This window comes from Stegodyphus dumicola, chromosome X1, assembly GCF_044657685.1.
Source record: "Stegodyphus dumicola isolate Sdum_Otavi_A_Nest chromosome X1, ASM4465768v1".
NCBI classification, from domain to species: domain Eukaryota; kingdom Metazoa; phylum Arthropoda; class Arachnida; order Araneae; family Eresidae; genus Stegodyphus; species Stegodyphus dumicola.
The window spans coordinates 201,477,489-201,503,150 of record NC_140780.1 but is presented as its reverse complement, the minus strand read 5'-3'; the positions used below and the strand labels follow the sequence as shown (position 1 = coordinate 201,503,150).

General features: G+C 33.2%; 1 protein-coding gene across 2 annotated transcripts in view; it reads right to left on the bottom strand.

The window, feature by feature from the left end:
* Positions 1-2,935: 2,935 nt before the first annotated feature.
* Positions 2,936-25,662, bottom strand: part of LOC118202389 (4-hydroxyphenylpyruvate dioxygenase-like protein) — a 176,142-nt gene continuing 153,415 nt past the window's right edge. For both annotated transcript variants that reach the window (XM_085808038.1, XM_085808037.1), the window contains exons 4-6: positions 22,411-22,562; positions 14,984-15,105; positions 2,936-6,043 (exon numbers count right to left, since the gene is read on the bottom strand). In XM_085808038.1, coding sequence (XP_085664164.1) covers positions 5,833-6,043; positions 14,984-15,105; positions 22,411-22,562 — 485 coding nt within the window. In that variant the 3' untranslated portion in view covers positions 2,936-5,832. The remainder of the gene's footprint in view (positions 6,044-14,983; positions 15,106-22,410; positions 22,563-25,662) is intronic.

The following is a 25,662-nucleotide window of genomic DNA, read 5'->3' as shown; positions in this document are numbered from 1 at the left end:
AAAACTTTTAAAGAAACTAAAAAATTATTAAGTTAATTTTTTAACATTCTTCAAATCAAACCACCATACTCTCCGTAAATACTCAAAGCAGAGAAACTTTGAAAATATCTAACATAGGGAATAGAGCGCTTTTTCTTAGTTTTAATTTTCGTCTTGTAATATTGAAAATAATTAAATATATATGGAATGAAAATATCTTGTTTATATTTACGTTATGTATTTGACAGAATTAAAAATAATTAGGCTCTAGAGTAAGAATGCTAAATAAAAAGATGATTAGGCTAAGAAACCTGAAGTTTAAGTCATTTATGAACTGCAGTTTATATGAAAAGAAAATATTTCTAATAAAAATTAGCATTTAAAGTTAAAGGTTAAGTTATTTATGAACAGCAATTATATGAAAAGTAACGGTACAACTCTGATATACGCCCTAATTTCACCAAATGTGGCGATATGAGTTCTGCGCTGTTTTTTGGCGCGATTGCGTGTTGTATGGCAACCCTATTGATGTTGAAAAATCTTTCGCTGGAGCTCGTTGGTTCGCGTCATGCTCTGTGTCTGAGAAGATAGCGAGGAAAGATAAAATGTTGGAAGTTGTTGAAGTTCGGCAAAAGGAAATATCATCGTGGTTATCCTGTTGAGGGGCAGTGGGTATTTGGAGGCGTGGAAAGAGGGTCTGGGGGATTATTTTTAGTGGCTGTGCATGATAGAAGTAGGGATTTGGGATTTTATTTATTTGTGAACCATAGTATTAATTTTCTGGATAGTGTGTCTGGCTGTCATATAAATACGACAGTGATTACGTGGCGGCACGTTGAAGGCGGTATAAAATTGGTATTTCTGCTGTTCGAAAAAGCATTAATTGATGGTAAGTGCATTTTATTCTTGTTTTTATTTTGTAGAAAGTTATGTTCACTCTTTTTTTAGTATGGATTTCTGTCATTATTGTTGTTTTTTTAAATTATTTGAAATTTATTTTAGTTTATTTTGTTGATTAGTGCGTAGCGTCTAGATTGCAAAGTTGAAACAGAACGCTGTGTACATGGTATTCTTTGAAATTTATTGTTGTTATGTTAATTTATTAAAGCGAGGTGTGCGTAGTTCGTAGATTCGTTTGTTGCCTAGATTTTGCAATTCGTAGATGTTTCTTTAAGTTTAAACAGGATGCTGTGTACATGGTATTCTTTGGAATTTATTGTTGTTATGTTAATTTATTAAAGCGAGGTGTGCGTAGTTCGTAGATTCGTTCATTGCCTAGATTGTGCCATTCGTAGATGTTTTTTGAAGTTAAAACATATCGCTGTGTACATGGACTCTTGTCAAATATTTTTGGTTAGAAAATTTACGTTTTTGCTATCTAAATTTTTTGTTTCGGATTTGTAGCTTAAATTGTGTGTTCAAAACGTGGTTTTTGCATGTGCGAAAACGGCGTTTTTGGAGACATTTTAGGCTTAAAGTTCGAAATGTAGACAAAAAATTTAGATAGTAATATAGCAGCGTGAAGTTTCAGGCCAAAAATGTTTGGCGAAAGATTTGGCGACTTGAGGGCGCATATCAGAGTAGTTCCAAAGTAACATATTTTTACTTTACTTATTACGTGGTACGCCCCGTGGATGTCTTTTTAAGAGAAACTTGCTCTTATCCAGCTTGCACATGGGAAAAACTACGAAAACGCCCATGCAGCCAGTCCGTTCGCTGGGACTCGAATCCGAACCGACCTACCAGTGTTCAGCGGCTTTTATCGCTCGGCCGCTCTTGGGCGGAGAAACATACTCACTGAAATATTTTAACTTTACTGAAATAATTTAATATAGGTCCTTTTAATAAATTGATTTATGAGAGTAATCATTGTCTATATCTAGATTCAATAATCCAATATCAAGTGCTATTCTAATTTTCTTAATTAAGCAGTTACTTGATTAAAAAATCTGAAATTAAAAGTGGTAAAAACGCATGAAACTAGGAAAATATGCTTTGCTTTGGAAAAATTAGTGAATAAATTTCTTTGGAAAAAACCGCAGAACGGAAAGATTTTGAAAAGTCTTTAATTAATCTCTATTATTTTTCTCTGTGTTTCGAAAAACAAATGTGAAAATTTATATGCCATTAATAATAATTTAATTAAAAGCTATCAGTCTGCAGCTAAACTCGTTAAAATAAGTATAATACATGGCGCTAGAAATTCTTTCATAAACTATACTAATGTTGTAAGTGTTTAAAAAATATAAGTTAGATACCTTATTAATCATATCAAGTAGCTATATTAATAAAATGGAAATAAAATAAGAATTCTTCATTCTATATCTGAGTATACAATACAAGCTCAAGAACCAGTTTTATGAACTACAGGCAATGCGAAATGTTACTGAAAAATATGTCTTAGATGCATTAAAACTATATGAGGTATTCACGTTATTAAAAATATAGCAAAGATGCAGATTATTAAATATTGTTATTGCTTCTAAATCTTTGTCACAATAGAGACACTGTACTTTGGAATCTTTGTTATTTTAAATACAAGTGGCGGAGTTTATTTGTAGGCACAAGTTGTGCTTTCTGTTCATTTAAAGATTTAATAAAAAAAAAATATTTGCAACCTTCTTAGAACTTAGAATATTTCAGACGGAGCGATAATTCACTTCTCAGTGTAATAGGGTCTGAAGGACTTTGCGTTAACTATAATTATACACAATTAGGAGGACCCTATAAGTATAACAAAATTTCAAAACTGCTGTAGGCAACCGAAGATTTTACTAGGTTACTTCTCATTATTGTAAAACAATCGAAGAAAACTTTTATTGTGAAAGAAAGTCACAAAACTTAAAACGTTATGCAGCACAGGGAAACAAATTATTATTGTATTAGCAAAGAAATGTTTTCTACGATTAGGAAACAGTAATGTTTTACAAATGGAGTGACTCACAAACGTCATACGTCAGTTAAGTATTTTATCTTAGAACCATAACAAAAGTTACATTCTCTAAACATTTTTATACATTTCATTTGAAAGATTTAAGAAGTAACACAAAGCGTTAAAATAAGTATTTTTACTTAAGTTTCGTAAAAAAACTAACAGAAAAGTGCCGAGCTTTTTTTCTGTTAGAAACTGGAGTGATCAAATTCTTTAAAAGTACTTGCGAATTTCGGTGTTCAATTTTAGCAAGTCATTAGCTGCAAGTTCATTTTCTAAACCGAAATTTAAAAATTGCTTTAAAGATACTAGTACAGAATTCAGTGTCGTTAAAATGAAAAAGAATTGTAAAGAAACGTGAAATTTTTGCATAAAAATACAAGAAAATTATTTTATATTTTCATCTATGCACCGAAGCAAGGAAAAAAATATTTTTTATTCAGGCTTTCATTTTATTGACGAACCAGTTCGTCAATAAAATATTTGCACTATATTAGGATTTAATACTTAAGTTACTAATGCAAACAACTCCATTCTGAAAAGCCAAATTTGCGAAATGTTTTTTCTGTTTTTGCATTTATTTCACATTATTGTTCTTTAAAACCAACGCTGAGCAGCAAAGTAAAATTTGGGTATCTGGAATCCTCATCCTGCAATAAAACAATGACAACGTTTAAGCTCAAATTGAGGGAATACAGAATTAATTGAAAGCTTTCGAAAGTAACCTACATTTTGCATATTAGGCTTTTAAATACAATCATGCAGTATTTTTGCTTTAGTTTTAATTTCCTTTACAATGTAATTCAGGTCAAATGAAACACGGATGTGCCATTCTTAAAATTAAGAATCATTCAACCTCAGATTGAAGTTGATTTTATAAAAGAGGCCAATGCATTTCTGGTAAGATCTTTTTATGACTTTGTTTCTTAAACAGCGTTCACTATTTAGGAAACAAAATTAAAAGAGCTTTTATATAAAATCAATTAAGGTTAAGTTTCTCTAATATTAAAATTCAAATTAGTGAGCTTCTATCTAGTCTGTTCTTTATGCGATATTTTCTTAAAATATCATCTTTTGGATCATTCTAAAGACTTAAAATAAAGAAACCATGAAAATTGTCAGTAAACCATCACATAAATCGACACTTCTTGGCAGGCTGTATAGAGACGGAGTTCAAAAATATATGCAGGTAGAGAATTAAAAGCAATAAGCATTTAAGTTTATTTTACGATATTTTATTTCTTTCTTTCACTTCCAAGGCTACTACTAAAGAAATAACTTTCGCTGTGCACCATTCTGCTGATAGCAATTTCATAGGTAATATTTATTTAAGCATACTTGGCTATTAAGCTATGATGATTGATAATGAAACTTTTCCTTCAGATTTCGAAAGATTTATTATAATATTTAAAAAATGCTAATTGTCAATATAGTTATAAAATTATATTACCTTTTTGTGATTGTCGAGCATATCAACTATCAAATTTGCTCACTTTAAAATAATTATTATCTATACTTTTATATTTATTTGGAAAGTAGAAGTTACAATCACTTTACTTATAACAAAAATGCTGTCTTAGTCGAAATGTATCTGTATTCTCTTCTTTATTTCAATGTGATTTATCTATATGTTTTCAGTGCATTTCATGGGGAAAGTACGCTTGATATTCAGTTCAAATCTAAATCCGCGTTCTGTCAAATCAAATCACATCAGTCTATTCATAGCAGAAAAATGTTCCAAACAGTTGTCGGTTTTAGTTAACTTAGAAGGTATGAGCAACCACTTACTTTAGAAAGGAGTTTTAATTTTTAATAATACCAGCTTATGCTCAATCTATAACCACAAAGAACAAATTTTGTTTAAACTAAAGTGTGTTTTCAAAATTATTACAACTCTTTTCTACAGTAATAATTTATAAAATAAAAGATGACTCTGTTAAATGTTGTTTACACATGTCAAAATTTGGCTCTCAGGCCTTCATTTAATGGTTACTTCATCACAGTATTTTTAAAACCTCTCAATGCAGAGTACTTGTTTCAACAGTTCAGCTATCATAAGCTGGCAAGAGTCGTACAGAATGAATACTATTAAACAGGACAGCATAACTGAGGCTGTTTGCCTTCCCACACGGAACATGCTATGACTGTTTGATTTCTATTCTTTCACAACGATTTCACAAGTTATAAATCAATAACCTCTCTTTTACTTTCCTAAAAAAAAACTACTAATCGATAAAAAGACCATTTCAACCTCTTATTCTACAGTGTATTGAAATGTCTCTTTCACTATAACGATATGATTTAAAAGCTTTAAAATTTAAAAATAAAAAATGAGTGAGTACCAAAATATCAGTCGCAGATGATACATGAGATATGCTGCTTTAATAATAACACATTTCATAAATTTTATTTCTCAATATCTTTTAGAAACATTAATTCCAACACCTACTACAGATCACAATTCTTAAATTACCTTAATAAAAAGTACCACATATGATATTTCAGATCACAAAAAATAAAGAAAAAATATAATCTATTTTTAAGTTCATAACTACTTATCATTATAGCTATTTTTAAGAAAAACACTAACATTTATCTAATTTCTCCATTAAAGCATACTGCATTAATTTTGCAATGCTAATGCTTACATAGAAAAACTCATTTCTTATTGCACACTTGAAAAATAAAGCAATCATTGACTTCTCAATAAAAATCTCTAATATCCGTAATGTGATGTGATCTTTTCGTCACTATTAACAATAAGTTCTTGAACTTAACCTTGAATTATATGTCAACCACTAAGACACGAATGTTGTTAATTTTTCTTAACTAATACAATAGGTTACAGTTACAGTTCTCAAAGTGGAAAACTGTTCACTTAGAATCAGAAGTGTCCGTCTAGCATTTCACTCATAATCTTGTCAGCATAATCGTCTCGGGCTTGAAATATTTTCTTCATTCAGCGTTTTCTGCTTCGCTTCCGCCATTTTTCGTTTTTCTTCTTCTCTAATTGATCGGACTAAAGCTATGATATTCCCAGCACCAAGACCTCTCGCACCAGACCTCTCGATGACTTCTATAAAAAACGTTTTCCTTGAAAACAGCGGATGCGCAAATATTTGCATCAAGTACCTAAAAGTATAATTAAAAAATCTGCATTATATTAAATTGTTATGTAAAGATCTGAACACAAGGAAATATGTAATAATTAAATGCTTCTGAAATCTGACGTGTTTTACCTGGATGACAAATTCCTGGATTACCATGTTAACGGTTAAGAAATTTCAGATGTATTTGCTCATCTAGAGGAACATATTTCATAAATAATAAGCATTTCTGAGATACAAAGAAAACTTTACCTGTGTTTCCAGTTGTGTCCACTCCCTTCCCTTCCGTCATGGAGACTATTTTTAAACCTCTAAAAATTACATTTTAAAAACTTGCACGGTAGCTTCGCATGAAATTTTTCGACTGATTTTGTCTGGATATGTAAATTCATACTTCAATAAACGCTTAATGAAATACTAATTCGAAGATGTTTTGAAAAATCATCATTTCTTATGGGATAAGGGTTTTATCATCATTTCTTATGGGATAAGGATTAAGGAAGGAAGGTTCTTATGCATCTGACCACGGAGTTATCCATCTGGCCAACTCCGTGGTCAGATGGGTAAGAACGTCATTCTAGTACTTCATATCGGGTTCAAATTCCGGCAACATTGCATTTCAAGGATTTTTTGCCGTTTACCCCATGTGTAAAATATCAGGACAGCTTCCTTTAAAATATCCTTCACTGAAGCATCCCTTTCCTGAAGCAAACAGCTCTTCTGAGCTTTACCTTTAAATAGTAAATTAACTATTTTATTATAATTTTGCATTGCACTATTTATTAGTTTAAATCACAGCAATCAAAAAGATCTACTCTGAAAAATTCTTTTCACTAATGTGTGAGAAAATGATCACCTACAGCATAATGAAAGAACGGTTCCCGAGAAAAAGCCTAGCCTGGACCACCAGTTACGAGAACACAATCGTAGAATAGGCGAGCCGATAGCCTGGCCGGTAGATGGTAAAAAGGTAAAGATAAAGATGCGTGTGCGAGTATTGTATGATTTAGGAGAACAAATTAAATGAGATACATTTTCGCGCTATACCTAAATGTTTCCGGGCTGTTCAATAGTAATTGTTGCGAATTTACTTAAAATTTTTCATTCCTTCCTGTTTTAACATTTGAAGCCCTATGAGAAGAGAATGGCGTAATAATAGCAAAAGAATAACAGAAGCCAGATCATGAAGATTTTGGGCTCTTTACAAGATTTATGTAATAATTAAAAGTGAATGAAATATAAACAAAGGGTATGTTTGTTATCTAAAAGTAAATGTGAGCGAAATATCCGCGGTTTCAGTTACTGTGAGAACAGTAACAGTGAGTTATTTACTTATTTATTTTATAAAGAAAAAAAGAGTAACAGAATTTTTAAATCAATGAAGAACAATTTCTCACAATTAATAAACCAAGGTTACTGAAACAGATGGTTTCCTTCTCTACTCTTTAACATAAAAAATTATTTACATTCACCATAGTTGAACAAGTCTGGAACACAAGATTTCTACACATCTTTCTGAAATTTGGTATAAAACACTGTGTTAACGTTCCCGAATTGTTCGGAATATTCATTCAAACTTGTTTTGTTTGTTAATCATTAGTTAGCGAGTCCTATCATCTTTACGTGTAAATGTTGTAACTATATAAGGTATAGTACATATGAAATTTGTAAATCGTTTCATGCTGGAAAGTGTGGAAAGAAACTAAAAGAAGTAGCTATAAAGCTGTAAGGCTGTGGCCCGTATGTTACCCCTATTATAAGGGTCTGTATACAAGTTCTATAAAAAATAACCGATAAAAGAGTAGACGTACGGTTAATAAATGGTTTGCGATATTTTCCAGTTTAATCTTGAAGATTGCAAGCATTGGGAAAAGTGTGTGTTCCTGATGAGAAACAGTTCCGCGTATAGTTAATGGTCAGTCTGTACAAGAATTTAGCATAGAAACTTCACCAATAAAAAAATATCATTTACATTATTGTGGATGTGGCAGTAGCTATGCCCTTCATTTTGAGGCATAAGTTCTACAGAAATTACTCGAAAGAATGTAGCTTAATCAAATTTCCATCTGCGATAGCTTTCTGAAATGCAATTAAAATTAATCTTATTCAAGAAGACTAGTCACTAGAGATGAAAATTCTATCGTTTAAACAAATCTAAGGAGGAAAAGGTTTTCAAAATGATGACACACCCTTAACTGATACCTGAATAGGATACGATATGTTTAGTGTTTTGCTTCGAATTGAATAGGACTGTAAAGCGGGATAGAGCTATGAGATTTTGCTGAGATATAAAAATGGAAAATAATGATAAGCATTGCCTACCCATGAATGGTTTTCAGACAGAAACAATAAATTGCCTTATTTCTGCGAATTAGACAGACACTGATCTTTAACAGGGCAATATCAGATTTCACATCTCTTTGCGAGAATGGCAGAAGCTGTTGGAATTGAGGATGTACCCACCGTCCTACTTGATCCGGCTTTCTTTACGAATATTGCTCACTTACACTGTCATCTCATAGTTTCTTTCAGGATTTCCTAATGCATGAAATGCATTTCTTTCATCCATTTGACAAATCGAGTTGACAAGTTAGTAGTCGACTCGAGGTGACTGTGAAGTCTCGAAGACTGTGAAATTCAAGAATAAAGAAATCTTTAACCTTCATGATAGGTGCAAAATATTGAAAAACAGAATTTTTTTTTAATTAGCAAATGCTGTTGTCCGACACGACGACGTTTTCAGACAACCAAATACATTGATCAAGTTGGCAGCCTTATAAGCTTCACATTAAAGAGCTCTTAAATCAGAAATTTTTGACGCAAAGCAGAACCTTTTTTTGCGATTGTGGAGGCCGGGACCCAATCTCCAGCCCGATGGTAACGAAGTACTGTACACCACTTTTATATTTTTCATCAGAGGTGAAGCATTTGCATTGCGCTCACCAGAATCCGAACTCTAGACCTTCCGATTGCTAGCTGGACATACTTTCTAATTGCACCACGAAGGCACGCGGTAAGGAAGAAGAAAAAACTTATACAACGACTGTAATGAAAAATGCTCCCGATGGAAGACAGAGTGAAAAAATTGTTACTCGGGAAAGGAAAAAATAATACCATTATACATAATCTCGAACCAAATAAACGTATTTTAGGCTACAGGGTAAAAATGAAAAATAGAGTGGAATAATAGAAGGTACTGAAATAAAAGTAAATAAATTATTAAATTGAAAACGGAAAATTCATGTCAGGGAGTAAAAAAAGTGATAAAACCCCCAGTTCGAACTAGAAATAATGAAAATCGGTATTCCACATCAAAATAAAAGTAAAAATTAAAATAAAAGTAAAATTAAGGCGAAATGGTATGTTCGTAAATGAAATTTTGATAACAGCCTATCACAAAACCTAATTTCTTGGACCGACCAATCGATCAAAATGATTTAGTTTCCCTAATATTTTTCCTTGGATGTCAATAATTTGTATCTTAGAAATTAAATCCTATTTGACATCTCAAGTAACTTCAAATGATATGACTGAGGGATCCGAAAAAATGACGTAGTTTTTATGACAGTTGGCTTTGCAGCTTAATACATTTAGTTATCATGTTACAGTTTTAATCGCCGTTTGTCCATATTCTCGTACTATTCCTATCTTCTGGGTTTCTTCAAGGGTGTTTTCTTACCGAATGCTTTATTCTGAGGTTTGAAATTTCATAACTAAAATGTTCGTTGTAAACATAGTTGAATCTGTTAATAATAACCAAAGGTACTATTCTCCAACATATCTCAATGTTTTTCTTCAAAATATGTTTTATGACAGACACTAGCCATTTTAGACTTTGGCCACTACTAAGGCCAGAAGCGGTGGTTATTTTATTATAGAGGCACCTTATAGACGACCACTGTTACATCCTATAAAAGGACATACAATCTATATCCATCCCTTCACCAAATTCGAAACTGGGCCCTTTAATACGGCAGTCAGAGTCTTCAAAATATAGAATAGTTTCAATATAATTTTTCCTTTGAATTTATGCTGCCGATATCTGCGGCTATAGATGCAAATGCTGGAAAGCAAAAATTATTTAGGATTAAATTAAAATAGAATAAAATACGAGGGTTGGAACTTTAATAGTGGCAACACAGCTGAAAAAACGCCAAAGAAACCAAAGAATATCGCGTATACCACACGTAAACTACATACCTACCTTACCTCTCAGCAAAAAGACTCGTCCTGCCTACGTCACGCGCATGCGGAGTGACGCGAAGAACGAATCCTTGTGTTAGCTCGCGGTCTAAAGTAAGTGTTGTCAGGATGTTTTCAAAACAAGAACAACGATGTTGGATAAAAATTGAATGTGCCAGAGGTCGTAGAGCACGACAGTGTCATCAAGGGCTTCAGGGGCTTGCGGGGAATCTGCATTGCCTTACAGAACTGTAGCAAGATGGGTGAAAGCATTCAATGAAGGACGCCAAAACGTGGCAGACATGCTGCGGCCAGGTCGTCCGAGTGTCAGCGATGCAGAGGTGCAAGCTGTTGCCGCACTAATGGACAGTGATCGCCGCCAAACGATTCGTCAGCTGGCCGGACAAACAGGATTAGCGCATACCACTGTGTTGCACATTCTGAAGGAACGCCTGTCCATGAGAAAAATTGCTTCACGATGGGTTCCACATCAATTGACGGACATGCAGAAATGGCTACGATACGATGGTGCCCGAACCCACCTGGAGCGCTATGAGCGCGAAGGAGATGCTTTTTTACGCCGTATCATTATGCTGGATGAGACTTGGGCCGATCGTACCAGCCAGAACTGAAGGGTCACCACAACGTTCGAAATTTCGTCAGAACCCCAGCAATGTGAAAGTTATGGTGATTCTCGTGTACGACTGTGATGGTGTCATCCTAACGCATACCGTTCCCCCACAGCAGACCGTCACTGCGCAGTATTACTGCTCATTTTTGGAGCACAATCTCCGACCAGCTTTGAGAAAAAAACGGCGACACTTTCTGCAGAACGCTCCTCTCATTTTGCATGACAATGCTCTGCCGCATGCAGCGCAAGTTGTGACTGATTTCTTCAAGCGATGGGGCTAGGCAGTGCTTTACCATCCACCATACTCCCCAGATCTAAGCCCTTGTGACTATGACTTAATTCCTAAGATGAAGGAACCACTTCGTGGCACTCGCTTCCAAACAGTTCCTGAGATTCTTGCGGCAGTAGACCGGTCCATTCAAACTATCAACAAAACAGGCGCTGCTACAAGTATTCTGCGAGTTCCACATCGTTGGAAACCGGTTGTACACAATGCTGGCGACTATATTGAAGGACTGTAAAACATGGTGACATGAATCACTTTTGTATTTCTTGTAAATAAATAGTTGCCACTATTAAAGTTCCAACCCTCGTAATAACTAAAATAGGACTAAATTGAAATAATCCGGAACTTTTCAACCAACGAAATATTTCTTGAGAAAAAAGTTGGTGGTTTGCTTATCACACATTCCACTAATTGCATAGATAGAAGAAATTTCACCTCAACTAGTGAAACTTTGCTTTCAAAAGTTTTTTTTTTAATTCGCAAGAAATGATTTATTAAGAATTTTCATTTGAAGAGGAAGACAGCAGACACCAATTTTAGTGTTCTACAAAGACGAAATAGACCTAATATCTGAAAGAAATTCATGCATACATCCTGAAATTCAGTATTCTAGGAAAAAAATGTCAGGTTATATTTATATACATCGGCTTTAATAAATTCCGAATGGAATTCAGAAGGTTGGGTGAGGACTTGATTTCGTAAGGACATTTTAATAATTAATTACCTTGCCTCTTTACGCAGCGTAATTATGCAGTAAAGTTTATAAGGTATTTCTCCCGCCTTCTTAGCCTTCTTTCGCAGTGTGGTGGTCTGCACGCTGGGCCCGTATTCCAGAGGTCCGTGGTTCGATTCCCGGCAAGGGCGTTGCTCATTTTTCATCTTGCCTGCTTCCAAGAAATACCCAATGTTTCTAAAGTGGCGCCCGAACTAAAAGGGTTGTGGATGATGATTCTAAACACCCAGGATTCGGCGACTGCGTCCCCTAAAACCCCAGTCGCCCCTTAAAATGGAAAGTATATAAGGTATTTCTCCCACCTTCTTAGCATGCCTTCGTAGTGTGGTGGTCTGCACAATGGGCGCGTATTCCAAAGGTCCGTGGTTCGATTCCCGGCAAGGGCGTTGCTCAGTTTTCATCTTGCCTGCTTCCAAAAAATACCTAATGGCTCTACAAGTCTTGCTTTTGATTTCAAAGGAAACTATCATTTTAATAGATCATCCTCTAGTTCACCGGATTTCATACCTTGTGGACTATATTCTGATGGCTGAAGTAAAATCATAAATCATTGAAACGTATAGTAATCAGGAAGTAATCATTAAGTATTAAGTAAAACCTGTAATTTTGAGATTATAGGAGATTATTTAGTAATTAAAATTATAGGGGAAAAAAATTAAAAAAGGATGAAAGTGTATTAAAGAAGTCGATATTTACAAAAGCAATTAAATGGTTTACGAACGCACCAATAAACAGGCACTAAAAGTGATGAAAGCCGTTTTCTTCGAATGTCGATTTTTCATAGTTCTTATTTGCAGTCAGTCCTCATTAGAAGGAAGGTCGTAGAAGAAAATTCAGGGATAAAATTTTTTTAATATCGGTTTTTTATGAACTTGATCCTAAATCTTTGTTCTCTCTCTCTTTACACACACACACACACACACACACACATATATATATCGTACATTATAATCTATTTTTACAGGAAACAGGGAAATTTGAGTTCTAGCTGATTCGAAATCTTGGGGGGGGGGGAATATAGCCCGCTTCAGTTTAGCTGGTTTTTAAATCTTAAGACTGCATGCAGTGTACACAGTGAGTAATTCATAAAGAAAGCCTTTCTTTTACTTAAAAATTTGGTTACAGCGAAATATATCGCAGACGAAAATGTCGCGGAGAAAACAACGCAAGGTGGAAACGTCGTGGTGCGAAACATCGTGGGAGAAAAGAAAGCAAAGAGAAAACGTCGCAGTTCTAAAACATCGTGGTACAAAATATCGTGGTCGAAAATAAAGCGGTTCAAAAACTTCGCAGTTTAAAAACATCGTGGTAAAAAATAAAGTACCTACAAATCATCGCATGATGATAACATCGCACACATGCGTTTTTCAGGTTTTAAAAGTTGTAAATGCATTTTCATATAATAAATTGGTAGCGCAAGAAGGAAAGAGAGTGAAAATGTTAATGACACTATATAATGAGAATAAACGGAAACAGAGCAAGATATAATTTTAAGTAAATAATAACAGATTAATAATCGTGAAAGAAAACAATTTAATATTTAACTAAGCAATTTGTATAGAGGTAACCTGATGCAGTTATTTATCTTCCCTTTTCTGAACATATTTAGGCTGTATTTTTTCATGAACATTATCAGTAAAACTTTATAAAAAATTAATAAAATATGCAATTAACTATGTAAATTTAAAATTAAATGCTGCAAGTTGCTTTAATTTTTTTTATTTTCAGTTTTTAAATGCTTAAATTTCCTTCTTAGTTTTCTACAAAAAGTTATTAGTTCATTCAAAAATATGAAACATAGAAGTAAAAATATCCCTCTTTCCTTCTTGCGCTCCCTAACCATTACGCGAAAATGAACTTATTTTTAAAACCTGAAAAACGCATGTGTGCGATGTTATCGTCACGCGATGATTTGTAGGTACTTTATTTTTTACCACGATATTTTCGACGACGATGTTTTTAAACTGTAAAGTTTTTAAACTGCTTTATTTTCTACCACGATATTTTAGAACTGGGATGTTTTCTTTCTTTTCTCCCACGAAGTTTTATACTGCAACGTTTTCGCTTTGCGTTGTTTTCTCCGCGCCGTTTTCGTCCGTGATGTTTTCGGCTGACACCCAAAATTTGCCACTTGTCGGTTTCTTGGGCGAGAATACATTTTCAGTAATATATACAGGGTGTTTATAAAGTCCCGGACCCATTTTGATGTTTAATAACTCATGAAATAATGAAGATATAAACAAACTTATGGCATTTATTGATGGAATAACATATATTTTCCTTTTCAGGTTTGAATATCTTTACTTTTTTATATGTCGTCTGCGCGTGTGGTTAATTTCAGATAATTTCATTTTCCAGTCTCTAAATATCTGTACTTTTCTAAATCTCATCTTCTTATTAATTTCATTTTTCTCTCTTTAGTTTTTGGCGACTATTGCAATGTTATGTTTACTTTTGATGTGTTTGTTCTACTACTTACGTATGTGATGTTTTATTCGAACGGATATTAAGGAGAATGCATACACCATAAGCAATAGCCTCTGTGGATGCCGACAAGCTTGCCGGTACCTGGCGTGAAATTGAATATCGACTTGAGATTCTCCGTGCGACGAAGCGGACACACGTTGAAGTTCATTGACAAGGGTCATGAAAAGTTTTGAGTCTATCTAACCATTTATGTTATTAATTTTAATCTATCTTTATTATTTTATGAGTTATTAAACATCAAAATGGGTCCGGGACTTTATAAACACCCTGTATATTAAAATGTCTTGCACATGACTGATTTCTGTACTGCATGTTGTTTTTAAGAGTGAAGCAAGTCATGCATGAAATTTGATATTTGTGGCACTAAAATATAAAAATGTGATCTCTTCATTATAAATAGCCATTATAAGAAAAGAAAATACTAGATTCTTTTTACTTGTTTCAGGAAGTCTTTGACGGTTTAATCCTTATATTGCTCATTTAATACGAGTGTCATTCACAGTACTAAATGCTATAAGAACAGCAATAATAATTTTTAACGCGTAAATTATAACTGCAATATTCTAGATGCATCTTTTTTACATGAACTGCTAGAAATGACAGTAACGAAGTTTTGAAAAAAGGAAATATGCTGAATAGAAATTACTTTGGGCTCCCATCCTTTTCATTATTTTCGCCTGGTTCAACTTCATTGTCCAAAAGTATTCCCAATTTTTCTAGCTCAGTTAAATCTTCTCCAATTTCTTGAATTTCTCGAACTTTTTTCAGCTAAAATAAAATATAGAATAATATACATAATTAGGCTAACTTTAAAGCTCATAACTTGTTCTTGATTTTGTTAATAACACAAAAAAGTAATTCAATTTCTAATGAAGAATCGGAAATATAAAGACACCAAAATCAGAAAAGTGCAGCGCCAAATTTATAAAAGAAAATAAATTTCGGTATAAGACTTAAAAAAAAATCAAATATTAAAAGTTCTTAGAGAGAAATTTATGATAAAGCTTCACCTTTCTTTATATTTAGCAAAATAACAGCTACTTTATTAATGGTAAAGAAAGATCACCGCCCGTAGCCTAGTGGTTAAGACCGTTGGATACTGGTAGTTCGACCTGCTTCTGTTTCATATCTAGGCAAACAAACTGGCTGCATAGTTGGCTTTTGTTTCTCGCCCCATACGTAACGTGAATACGAGCCAGTTTCCTTCAGGAAGTCCTCCACGAAAGCATTTTTCCTCTAAGGTAAATAGGCATAGTAGCTTTATTGCCATATTGAATTAAGCTAATGGTAAAGAAAGACTACAATATCTCCTCTAAAAGCTGCTAACAGAATATATTTCCTTTATAGATATGAAAATTGTTACCTATGGCATAGCTGTTATAAAGAAGGATGAGGCAAGAGAAGATGAAAACCAAATCTCTGTTATCTCCTACTATGCACTTCCCCCACTTGTATATAGGTATGTATGAATGTGCGTGCACTAACAACCCAGTTAATTAATAACAAATTATTCCTAAAATCAAGTTTATTGTAATCATTACACCAACTATTCATTGACAGCTCCACTGTTGATGATTACTGTACTGAAATTGTGACATTTAGGCTTTCCGTCTTACTAACAGTTAGCTTTACGCTAATTTATTTTATTTATATTTTTATTTATTTATTTATACTTTTTATTTTTTGTTAATGCCTGGCTTCACTTCTTTATTCTCTCAGACTAGAAGTTTATAAATATTGTATTTTCCAGGGTTCATTTCTCTCTACCATTTAAATGGGGCCTGCCAACTCTTCATTGGCAGTATCTTTTCGAATCGATAAGCGGGTTATCCCTTTGTTATATTATAATTTTTTTATATTTTTCTTTCTTACAATAATTCGCAACGTCAAACCACCAAACACGGGTAGCTTCTGTTCAGAAAAAGTTGTTACAAAGCAAATTTCCGTGAATGGAAACGCTGCGTTTTTACAAGTGAATAAATACAGAATCTTCTTGTTTGCAAGCTATTTAAGTGCTGTTGGTCCGCCCAATGAACAGCTGACCTTATAAGGTATTTCTCCCGCCTTCTTCGCATGCCTTCGTGGTGTGGTGGCCTGCACGAGTATTCCAAAGGTCCGCGGTTCGATTCCCGGCGAAGGAGTTGCTAATTTTTCACGACTTATGCTTCCAATTAACCTAATGTCTCTACAACCTTCTGTAAAATTGATCTTTGACATTATATCAGTAAAGAAGGCATATTTAAACGCTGGCGCATGATTGACTTCATTGGAAAATCATGAAAGTGGGGCTGCGTTGGGAACTTAAAAATAATTTTAACTTGTTTGGGGGGACTCAATCGCATGAAAAGTACTACCCAGTTGACGCCATAACAGTTTCTGAAAACTCTCTTAATCTCTTAATGGAAAAATGATATAAATGTGTCCTTAGATTTTAAAAAGAAATAACTTTTGGTGTTTTGAAACATAAGGTAAATAAAGATCTTCATGGTGTCTCGACAATGCTATCTTAATTACAGATACATTTCATGAATATCATCGGTGATCTCTCAAGAGAATGAAACATATCATGTAAGAACATATTTCGTTTTACATTCTCAAGTAACGACTGTTTTCATAAAATGTATTTCGTAACATAACCAATCTTTTCATGCAGTTATTGCATGAATCCATACCCTCACTTTATTGGTTTTGAATAGATATATAGGTATGTAGTTCAATTTAAATCAGCAAAAAATTAAATGTATGGATTCCCAGCATTCTATGTTGCATAATTTATAACTTTAATCCTAACACACTCTTATAGAAAATTCTAAAATCTATTATATATTCATTGAGAAGCACTTGGGATCATCACGAAACTGCTCTAAACTTTTAAAGAGAACTGCCCGTGATGCGATGGCAGACGTTGTGTTAATGAAATTCTAAACACTGCTAATTCACAACAAATCCTCTCATTTTAACAAAAAAAAAAAAAAAAAAAAGCGTGTTTAGCAAAAAATGGTTTCCTCTGTAGGGTATCCCTCATCTGTTTTCACCACTAAAATGTAGATAAAGTTCATATTCCAATAGAATACGGAAGCTAAAAAAAATCTTACATTAAAAAATACGATGGTTCTCTTTCCCCCTGAAGTTTGAAGCAGAGAAACAATTTTGAGAAGAACTGTGACAACTAGTGCTTGATTTACAATAGGGCTAAATTCGAAGACGAAAAATTTACCCATATATTTGTCAGTTGTTCTATTGACCTCTTAACATAAACGTAGATACATTGAATAAGATTCGTCGTTGGCTCACTAGAACAAATAATTCAAAACATAAAACGCATTTGTTTGGCGTTGAATTTATAAGAAAGCAAATATTATCAGTAGTGTTAAAATCTGATTAACTGAATCTATTGTTTTGCGAATCCTACGCTTCTAGTTCAACTTCAAGAGCAATTTTCAGAACTTAGGAAAGTATTATTCGAAAATAAAAGATAGTAAGTGACGTAGGTGTATCATAAGAAACTAAGAAGGCGATCTTAAGAGAGGTTATGAATCTGTATAACAAATTTTAAAGAAGGCAATGACCTGCCTTAAGAGTATACTATTGAGTTGTTTTTTGTGATTAAAATCTGTTCAAGCGTTATTATGCATTATATTTCTTATTGTAGGATTGATGATTATGAATTAACTAGCTGTGATTCCATGTTCAACTTAGGTAGTATTGAAAGGCATTGAATTTTTTATTGGTAATAATCACATTTAAAAATATTTCTCGCTTATTAAATATGATAATGAATTACCTCTCCTTTTTTTCTTTATTAAAAATGAGATATTAAGAATTTTTAATCTGTTGAAGCAACTATGGCAAAGTAAATGAGGACCAGTGGAATCGGTAGAATTTGAATACCAGATTACTATTAGACCGCAAGGTTTCTCATATCAAGAACTTTATCAAATTTTATCCTCTACTGAAAGGAAAAAGTGCAAGAAATTCCTTATAAAGGCAAAATCATAAAGTGAGTGAAAATCCGAAACTCATCACATGAAGTTTTCATGGCCCGTTAAATAATTAATTGCTTAAAGTAAAGGCCATAGATATTTTAATGATCGAATTTATTTTACGTATTATGAAGAAAATATAATGCGACATTAAAAGTTACGTAATATTTAAGTCCTCTAGCATTTGTGGCAGTCTGATGTTCGGTTGCGTGCGCCGCTAGACGACGTCATGTTGTGTTTGTAAAAACTGATAGTGTGGCAGTGAACTCGCCCATTTCGCCTTCAGCTCGAGTGTAGGATATACGAATTTTAGTTTAGTAGTTTTCTGTTCTGTTATTTCATTATGTTATGATAGTTGTGTTTAAAATTATGGTGTGAGTGAATAAAGTTATGGTTAAACGAAACGGAGTCATGTCTTTTAAGAATATACACCAAGCCATAACCTCCACGCACCATACATTTAACTGAAGAGACATAGAACAGCTCGGAAAAAATAAGATTCAAATGAAATCATTGAATTTTAGGTTTAATTTTTTCAAACAAGATTTAGATGAAATTCATGTTTTTCGATATAATTACTTGAAGCGCTGTATGTGATAAAAAATGGGCAAAAGTTAATTCAAGTTAACATACATCGGAGGTATTAATATAGTACAATTACTTTATTTGCTACATTCCAGACGTTTTCTTTTTTATCTAAGAATTCGCATTGCATTTTAAATTTCTTCATCAGGATAGATTTACGTGATGAAGGATATGCAGTCGGATAATCGACATATGAGCAATAATGCTGAGTAAATCTAAATAAGAGGTCATTATTTAGTTTTAGTGAAATGTGGTACATTTTCATACGTTTAGTACTAATCTTTCGTGTTTATTGAATAAGCACAACCTGAAAGGAGAAAATCGATTTGAATTGCACCATATCTTTTGCATGGAAACTTCTAAAGGTAAGTCTCTTTTTTTTATGACAAAATTTGCATAAAACTCCTCTGCTGATGAATTTGTCCATATCATTCAATCCAATAATTCCAAGAAAATGGCGAATGTAATGAAAGGTAATTCAATAATTAAGCCAGTCTTTCCTATTTATCTAATAGTGTGCAGTCAGAACAGCTAACAATTTACTAGATAGTTCTGTGTAAGAGTAATGTTTATTTTAAAGTACCTTTCGTTCTTAGAACCCTAACTATCCGTACGTATGGCTGGGATTAAAACTTGTGGACGATATCTCGTCACCAGGCTTCGGTTGGTCAACTGGAAGCTTAACTGTCCGCTCCAGCCACCTTTGAGGAATATGTATTAAGACATTTTTTCTACGTGTGTAATGGCCAGAATATTTAGTCTATTAGTAGAAGGTTCTGTGATCGACACCGAAGAAGGGAAATGATTAATTCAAAAGTAATGAAACTGTTAAAACTCTTTTACATTATTAATTTTAAATTCAGTGAAATTTTATTGTAAAGCTTTTATAACTGTATGATTAGAAAAAATATATATATTTGTCATAATCTTTACTTAAATGACCTAAAAAATATTGCCTTTTAAATTTTTAAACGTTTCCCATTAAAATTTTTGCAGGAAACCACATTTTTAATGCCAATATTTATTTGATGCGGAATTTAAGAATTCTGTTCCTCATTTTTTAGTAATCCTGATGCATACTAAATCATATTAACTGGCAAATAAAACGTCTTTGGATATCAGCATTCAAATGGTATCATTTTAGAATGCTAGATTATCTTTACCATCTGTATGAAGCAAATTACTACCCAATACGTTCTGTAAAAAATTCAAAAAAGTTGTCTAATTGTATTGATTTCTACCTTCGAAAAGAAAAGGAAAGATTAATGTTAAATGATATTTCTTGGAAAAAGAGTCATTTTTCCTTACTAAAATATTGTAACTGCATTTATTAAATTTGAAAATCCTCAGTATTACATAGCCCTCTGATGAAAAAAACTGAACTGTAACAGTATACTTTAAGATGAAGATTAAATTATCCTTTTCAAGAAAAGATTAGCGTTGTTATTAAATTATTTTCCTTTAACTGGTTTCATTTGGCTCTCAGAAATTTTGGTTAAGCTTTGGTAACTTTTGTTGGGTGTTAAATAAAACCCTGAATAAAATAGTTTAAAGCTTTTGTACTGTTTTCAAACCATGTTTGGTTAAAAGCTATAGTACTGCAATGTGATGCGGGGGAGGCGCAGCCCGAGCCTCGAGGGAGACATTACGTCACCCTTTGGTCTTTTCATGGTCTGCGCCATAGCAAGCTAGAAACAACAAAAACCAATAGCTCTACGAAATAATAATAGCTATGGTACTGTATATAAAAGTTGTAAATCTGGCATTAAGGATACGAAAAGGGCTTATTTAGAGCGCTTTTACTCGGTCATTTGCCACGACGAAACATGCGGGTTTGTCCTATATGTATAAGAGCGCCCTCTAAAGGAATTTTATAAATGCCCATGAATGAAGATCCGAGTTAATGCTGGTCCTTTGTGAATGAGAATTTAAATATTATTGATAGGTATAAAGGAAACTATAAAGTCATACTGTTTTGAAGCATTTGAAAAGGTGAACTCTAAATTTAGCGGCATAAAGAAGTTCGTTTGCTTATTCGTATTTATGATTAACTTCCATAAATCAAAACTCATACATGCTGTGAGTTTTAGATGGTGAAACCTTCGAAATAAAGAACTCTGCAAGAAATAGATCATCAAAAAGATTGAATGTGAAAACAAAATACTGAAATGTTTTCCTTTCTGTTTTAAACAATGTGCGTGATTTGCGCTTTGCGAATGCAGGTATTTTAAAACATTGAGTTGTTCATGATGTGTGAAAGCATGGTTATTTAATTTGTTATATTTTGAGATATTAAACTATATATATTCTTTTATTTGACATATTATACAGAATAAGAAAAAAATCATCTTTTATGCATTTAATTCATTCCTTTTCCATAAATATTGAAACAGAATTAAAATGATGCTGTAATCGAGCATTTTAAGCTGTACAAAATTGAATAAATATCAGTTTTAATTTATATTTGGATTTATATGATTGTTTTATTTGCAATGCTCTACAGAATAATTGAAGAAACAAATTTTCACACAATAAAATGTGAAAACAGGTAAAAATGGTTAGCAATAGGTAAAACTAAGTTAGCAATAAAATACAATGGTAAGCGACGCATTGTGTATAATGTTTATCTACAGATATAACACGAAATTGATTCTACTGAACAAAACTTGAATTGAGAAAATGAAGTAGTGATGCATTACAGCGCAAAAGCATTTATACATTACTTTTTTCAAGTACATAAATAGTAAATATGTGTATACAATTTTCATGCTCTCAAGATTTTTGAGAATTTTGCGTTTTTGAAATGTCACTTGCGTATAATTTTTAATTGAATCGTTTTCCTACAATTAGTTAATATTTATATTCAGTTCTAATACACTTAAGATTTTTTTAAAATTTGGGGCATGTAAAATGTACCTTGCGTTTAAATTTTGTTTGAATTGCCTTCATATTTAATTTATATGATCCAGATACTATTCATAACAGAACTTTCTCATTCATTTTGATTAAATTTGATGCGTAAGGGACGTATGAATATATGCATAAAAATTTACAAGTTAAGGTATTTCTCCCGCCTTCTTAGCATGCCTTCGTAATGTAGTGATCAGCATGCTGGGCGCGTATTCCAGAGGTCCGTGGTTCGATTCCCGGCGAGGTCGTTGCTCATTTTTCATCTCTCTTGCTTTTAAAAATACCTAATGTCTCTACAAAAGCACACATCATTTTTACATTTTTAAAAAGGTATTAACTCTATCACTATAAAAGATACATTAATGTTGAACCATGCAAAATACACATAAACAGTTTGAAGAAGAAATAAGAATGTTTTATTTTAACGTCCGTGTCCACTTAAAGGTGTAAAACTTGACGGAAATTTCTTTCTAATTATTAGCCTTGCTTTTAAATATTTAAAAAAAAGTTTCAAGTTAAAAATAGGAATTTCAATGTGAGGAGTACTATTTTAGTCACAAAATTTTATTTAAAATAATATTGGAGTGATACTTACTTCATTATAATACGCAGCTGGAGGTTGTCTAAATTTCACTCCCAGTGAAGTCATTTTTGAAACAGTACCTGTTATGCTTCGCGTGCTCAAAGCAATATGTTCTATTCCTGGGCCTTCATGTTCTCTAAGATAAGTCTCTACATTGCAATTCGCTGCAAATAAAAATTATGGTTACATTAGATAAAGATTAATATTAGGTTTTATTACATATTAATCATTCGTTTCACTGCATTATGTATACATAAAATGCATTTAGTTACTTATAGTTCAATAGCATACATGTAATAATCGCACACGGGCCAGATCTTATGGGAAATTCTAGCAAAATAACTTACTGGACTATATATATATTAAAATATTTGTATTAATGACACCTTCAAGATTGAGCATAAGAGTATGGCAATTTTTTTTAAAATGTCAACAAAAGTCACTTGTCAAGAATCTGTCAGATTATAAGGTATTTACTCCTTCGTTCGAGATGCCTTCGTAGTGTAACGGTAGCACACTCGGCGCGAGTTTGAAAGGTCCAGGTTTGAGTTCCAGCGAGGGCATTGCTCATTTTAGAGGTCTCTAGCATTAAAAAAATCTAATGTCTCTTTAGTGGCCCCCAAACTAAAAGATGGCGTACGGCGTTCGAACTAAAAGGTTTATTCGTCACCACCAGGATTTGGCAACTGGATTCCCTAATACCCTATCGGACTTTAAAATGATAAGCATGTAAGGTATTTTCTCCCTCCTTCCAGCATGCCTTCGTGGTTAACAGTAGCACACTCGGCGCATACTCGAGAGTTCCAGGTTCGAATACTGGCGAGGTTATTGCTCATTTTTCACGCGTCTCGAGCATTAAAAGAATGTAATAACTCTAAAAGACATCTGCATTGAGATCAAAATGTTAAGTATCAAAGAAAAAATTAGGGTATTCGTCAAAAAACAATGTGTAAAAACAAAATTTACGTCCTTAATATAAATATAATAGCCTGCAGAAAAACTATTGCACAACAAACTTTTTTTTAAAAAGGAAACGTGTTAGGCATAGACACAACCTGTTCTGTGCCATTTTATATCTCCTCGTTACAGAATTCAGGCATAAAATTGAAAAAAATGTTAAATTTTAAGAAATGAATAGACATCGTTTGAATGACACCAGGTTATGAGAGCTTACAGAGCGCTATGAAAGGTGCCAGCGGCATTTTTAAGTAGCCCGAGTCTTGAATGTTAGTCTTTCCGTCACTCACCGTATGTAAAGCAGATATCAAAGTAAAGCATTTGTGCCTCGAAGATCAGTAATTAGACGTAGGGCTTTCTGGCTCTGCTAGCAAGATACTGTAGTCAGTCACTGAACATTAACTTGCCTCAGACCTCACTTGTCTTACATGCAACTGATCTATATGTAGCAATCTCTAGAAGGTTCGTGTTATCTCCGAAAACTCTTTAAACATGGCTACATACAAGTCAGTTGTATACAAGATGACTAATGGTTTCCGTCCCACTGACACTCGCAATCTTAAACTGGTTTCAAGATCCTACAACTGAACTCCCATGGGACACTAGAGATCACCGGAACTGGATTCTACAATGAAACTTTATAGTCATAGTTTGGTCAGCAAACTGATTCCCAACGGTTATTGGGTTTGGAAAATGCCTGAAATTCGCTACCACGCAGTAGTTCGATGATTTGGGTAGAAACTTTTGCATAGGGCCGCTCTTATCTACCCTAGCGGAACTGTGGCTGCTATAGAGTGCAGACACAACATCCTTGCTCAATGTATTCAGCAATTTCTCACATCCATGGGTCATAATACCATTTTATTGACAGTAACGTGCAAGTTTATAGGGATTGTGTTGTAGGCTAGTACTTAGAATCGAAAATATTATTTCATATCGAGTTGCCATGAAGATCACCCGGCTTGAATCCAGCCAAATATGCATGTGACATGATTGGAAGATGTTTAATTTCTCTCCGTTATTCTGAACCTCTACAAACTAAGAATATGTCTGTTCGAGAAATGGCGCAGATACCCTAAACCAGTGGTCTCTGACTGGGGGTCAGCGGACCGCATGCGATTGCCGAAGCAGTTTTATGCAACCCGCTAAGATATTTCAATTATGATATTGCAACTGTTTCAAGATTTTAATTATTTTATGTCCATGTTTACGTTATTTTCATTTTCATCATAAACAAACATGAATAACGCAGCAGAAAATCTGCAAATGGAGCTAATTAGTTTACAGTGCGATATAATTCTTTTTCAGAGATTTGAAGATACAGATTTTATTAACTTCTACCACTTGTAGAGACATTAGGTATTTTTTGTAAGCAGAAGAAATGAAAAATATGCAACGCCGTCGCCGGGAATCGAACCGCGGACCTCTCAATTACGCGCTGAGCGTGCATACCACTACACCACGAAGGCTCGCTAAGAAAGCGGGAGAAATATCTTATACACTCTTATCAAAAAGTATGTTCAGTTATAAATTTTTGCGCTAAGAATAATCGCTTTGTTTGAAAATACATTTATATGAAAATCGGTTATTTTTACAGTTGAAAAGTTATAAGAAAAGAGCCTGATTAACCGACTACTATCTACAACCTGTGATGAAGATAGTTTCTAGCAATTTATCTCCAAGACTACAAATTTTATCAGAATAGAAACGTTATGAAGTGTCAACTGTAATAAAAAATAAAGAAGTTTGTAATCCTTCGCATACAAATATATGTATTTTTATTTATATGTCGAAGAAAATTTAATAATTAAAAGAAAGAGACTAGGTTGTTTTCAGCCACTTGGTAAAATTTTTCTAAAAACTTATAAAGTTTTCATAAAGCGATTATTTCTATTTTAAGTTCGAGTAAGTTATTTAATGATTAAATATGTTAGAATTATTTGAAAGAAATATCAGTTTAAGAATTTAATATTTACATCTCAGTATATTTAAATTCCAAAATATACCCAACAAAAATGCCATGCAGTTACCAAACTTTATATTTCAGGAAAAAATAAATATAAATTTGATTTTCCTGCCTTTGTGATATAATTACTATTGCTTATGTATGTTTTGATATATATTTAGTAAGCAAAATTTAATTATTAAAAATATTTTTTATTTGCTAATAAAAGTTTTCATTAAAAAAAGTTAGCTATTTCCAGATCGTGTATTCGGCCTTCATGCAGTTTGTATTTGAAACCACTGACCTAAGCCACCATAGGAGATCTTATTCTTGGCATGAACCGGACATGTATTTCAAGCACG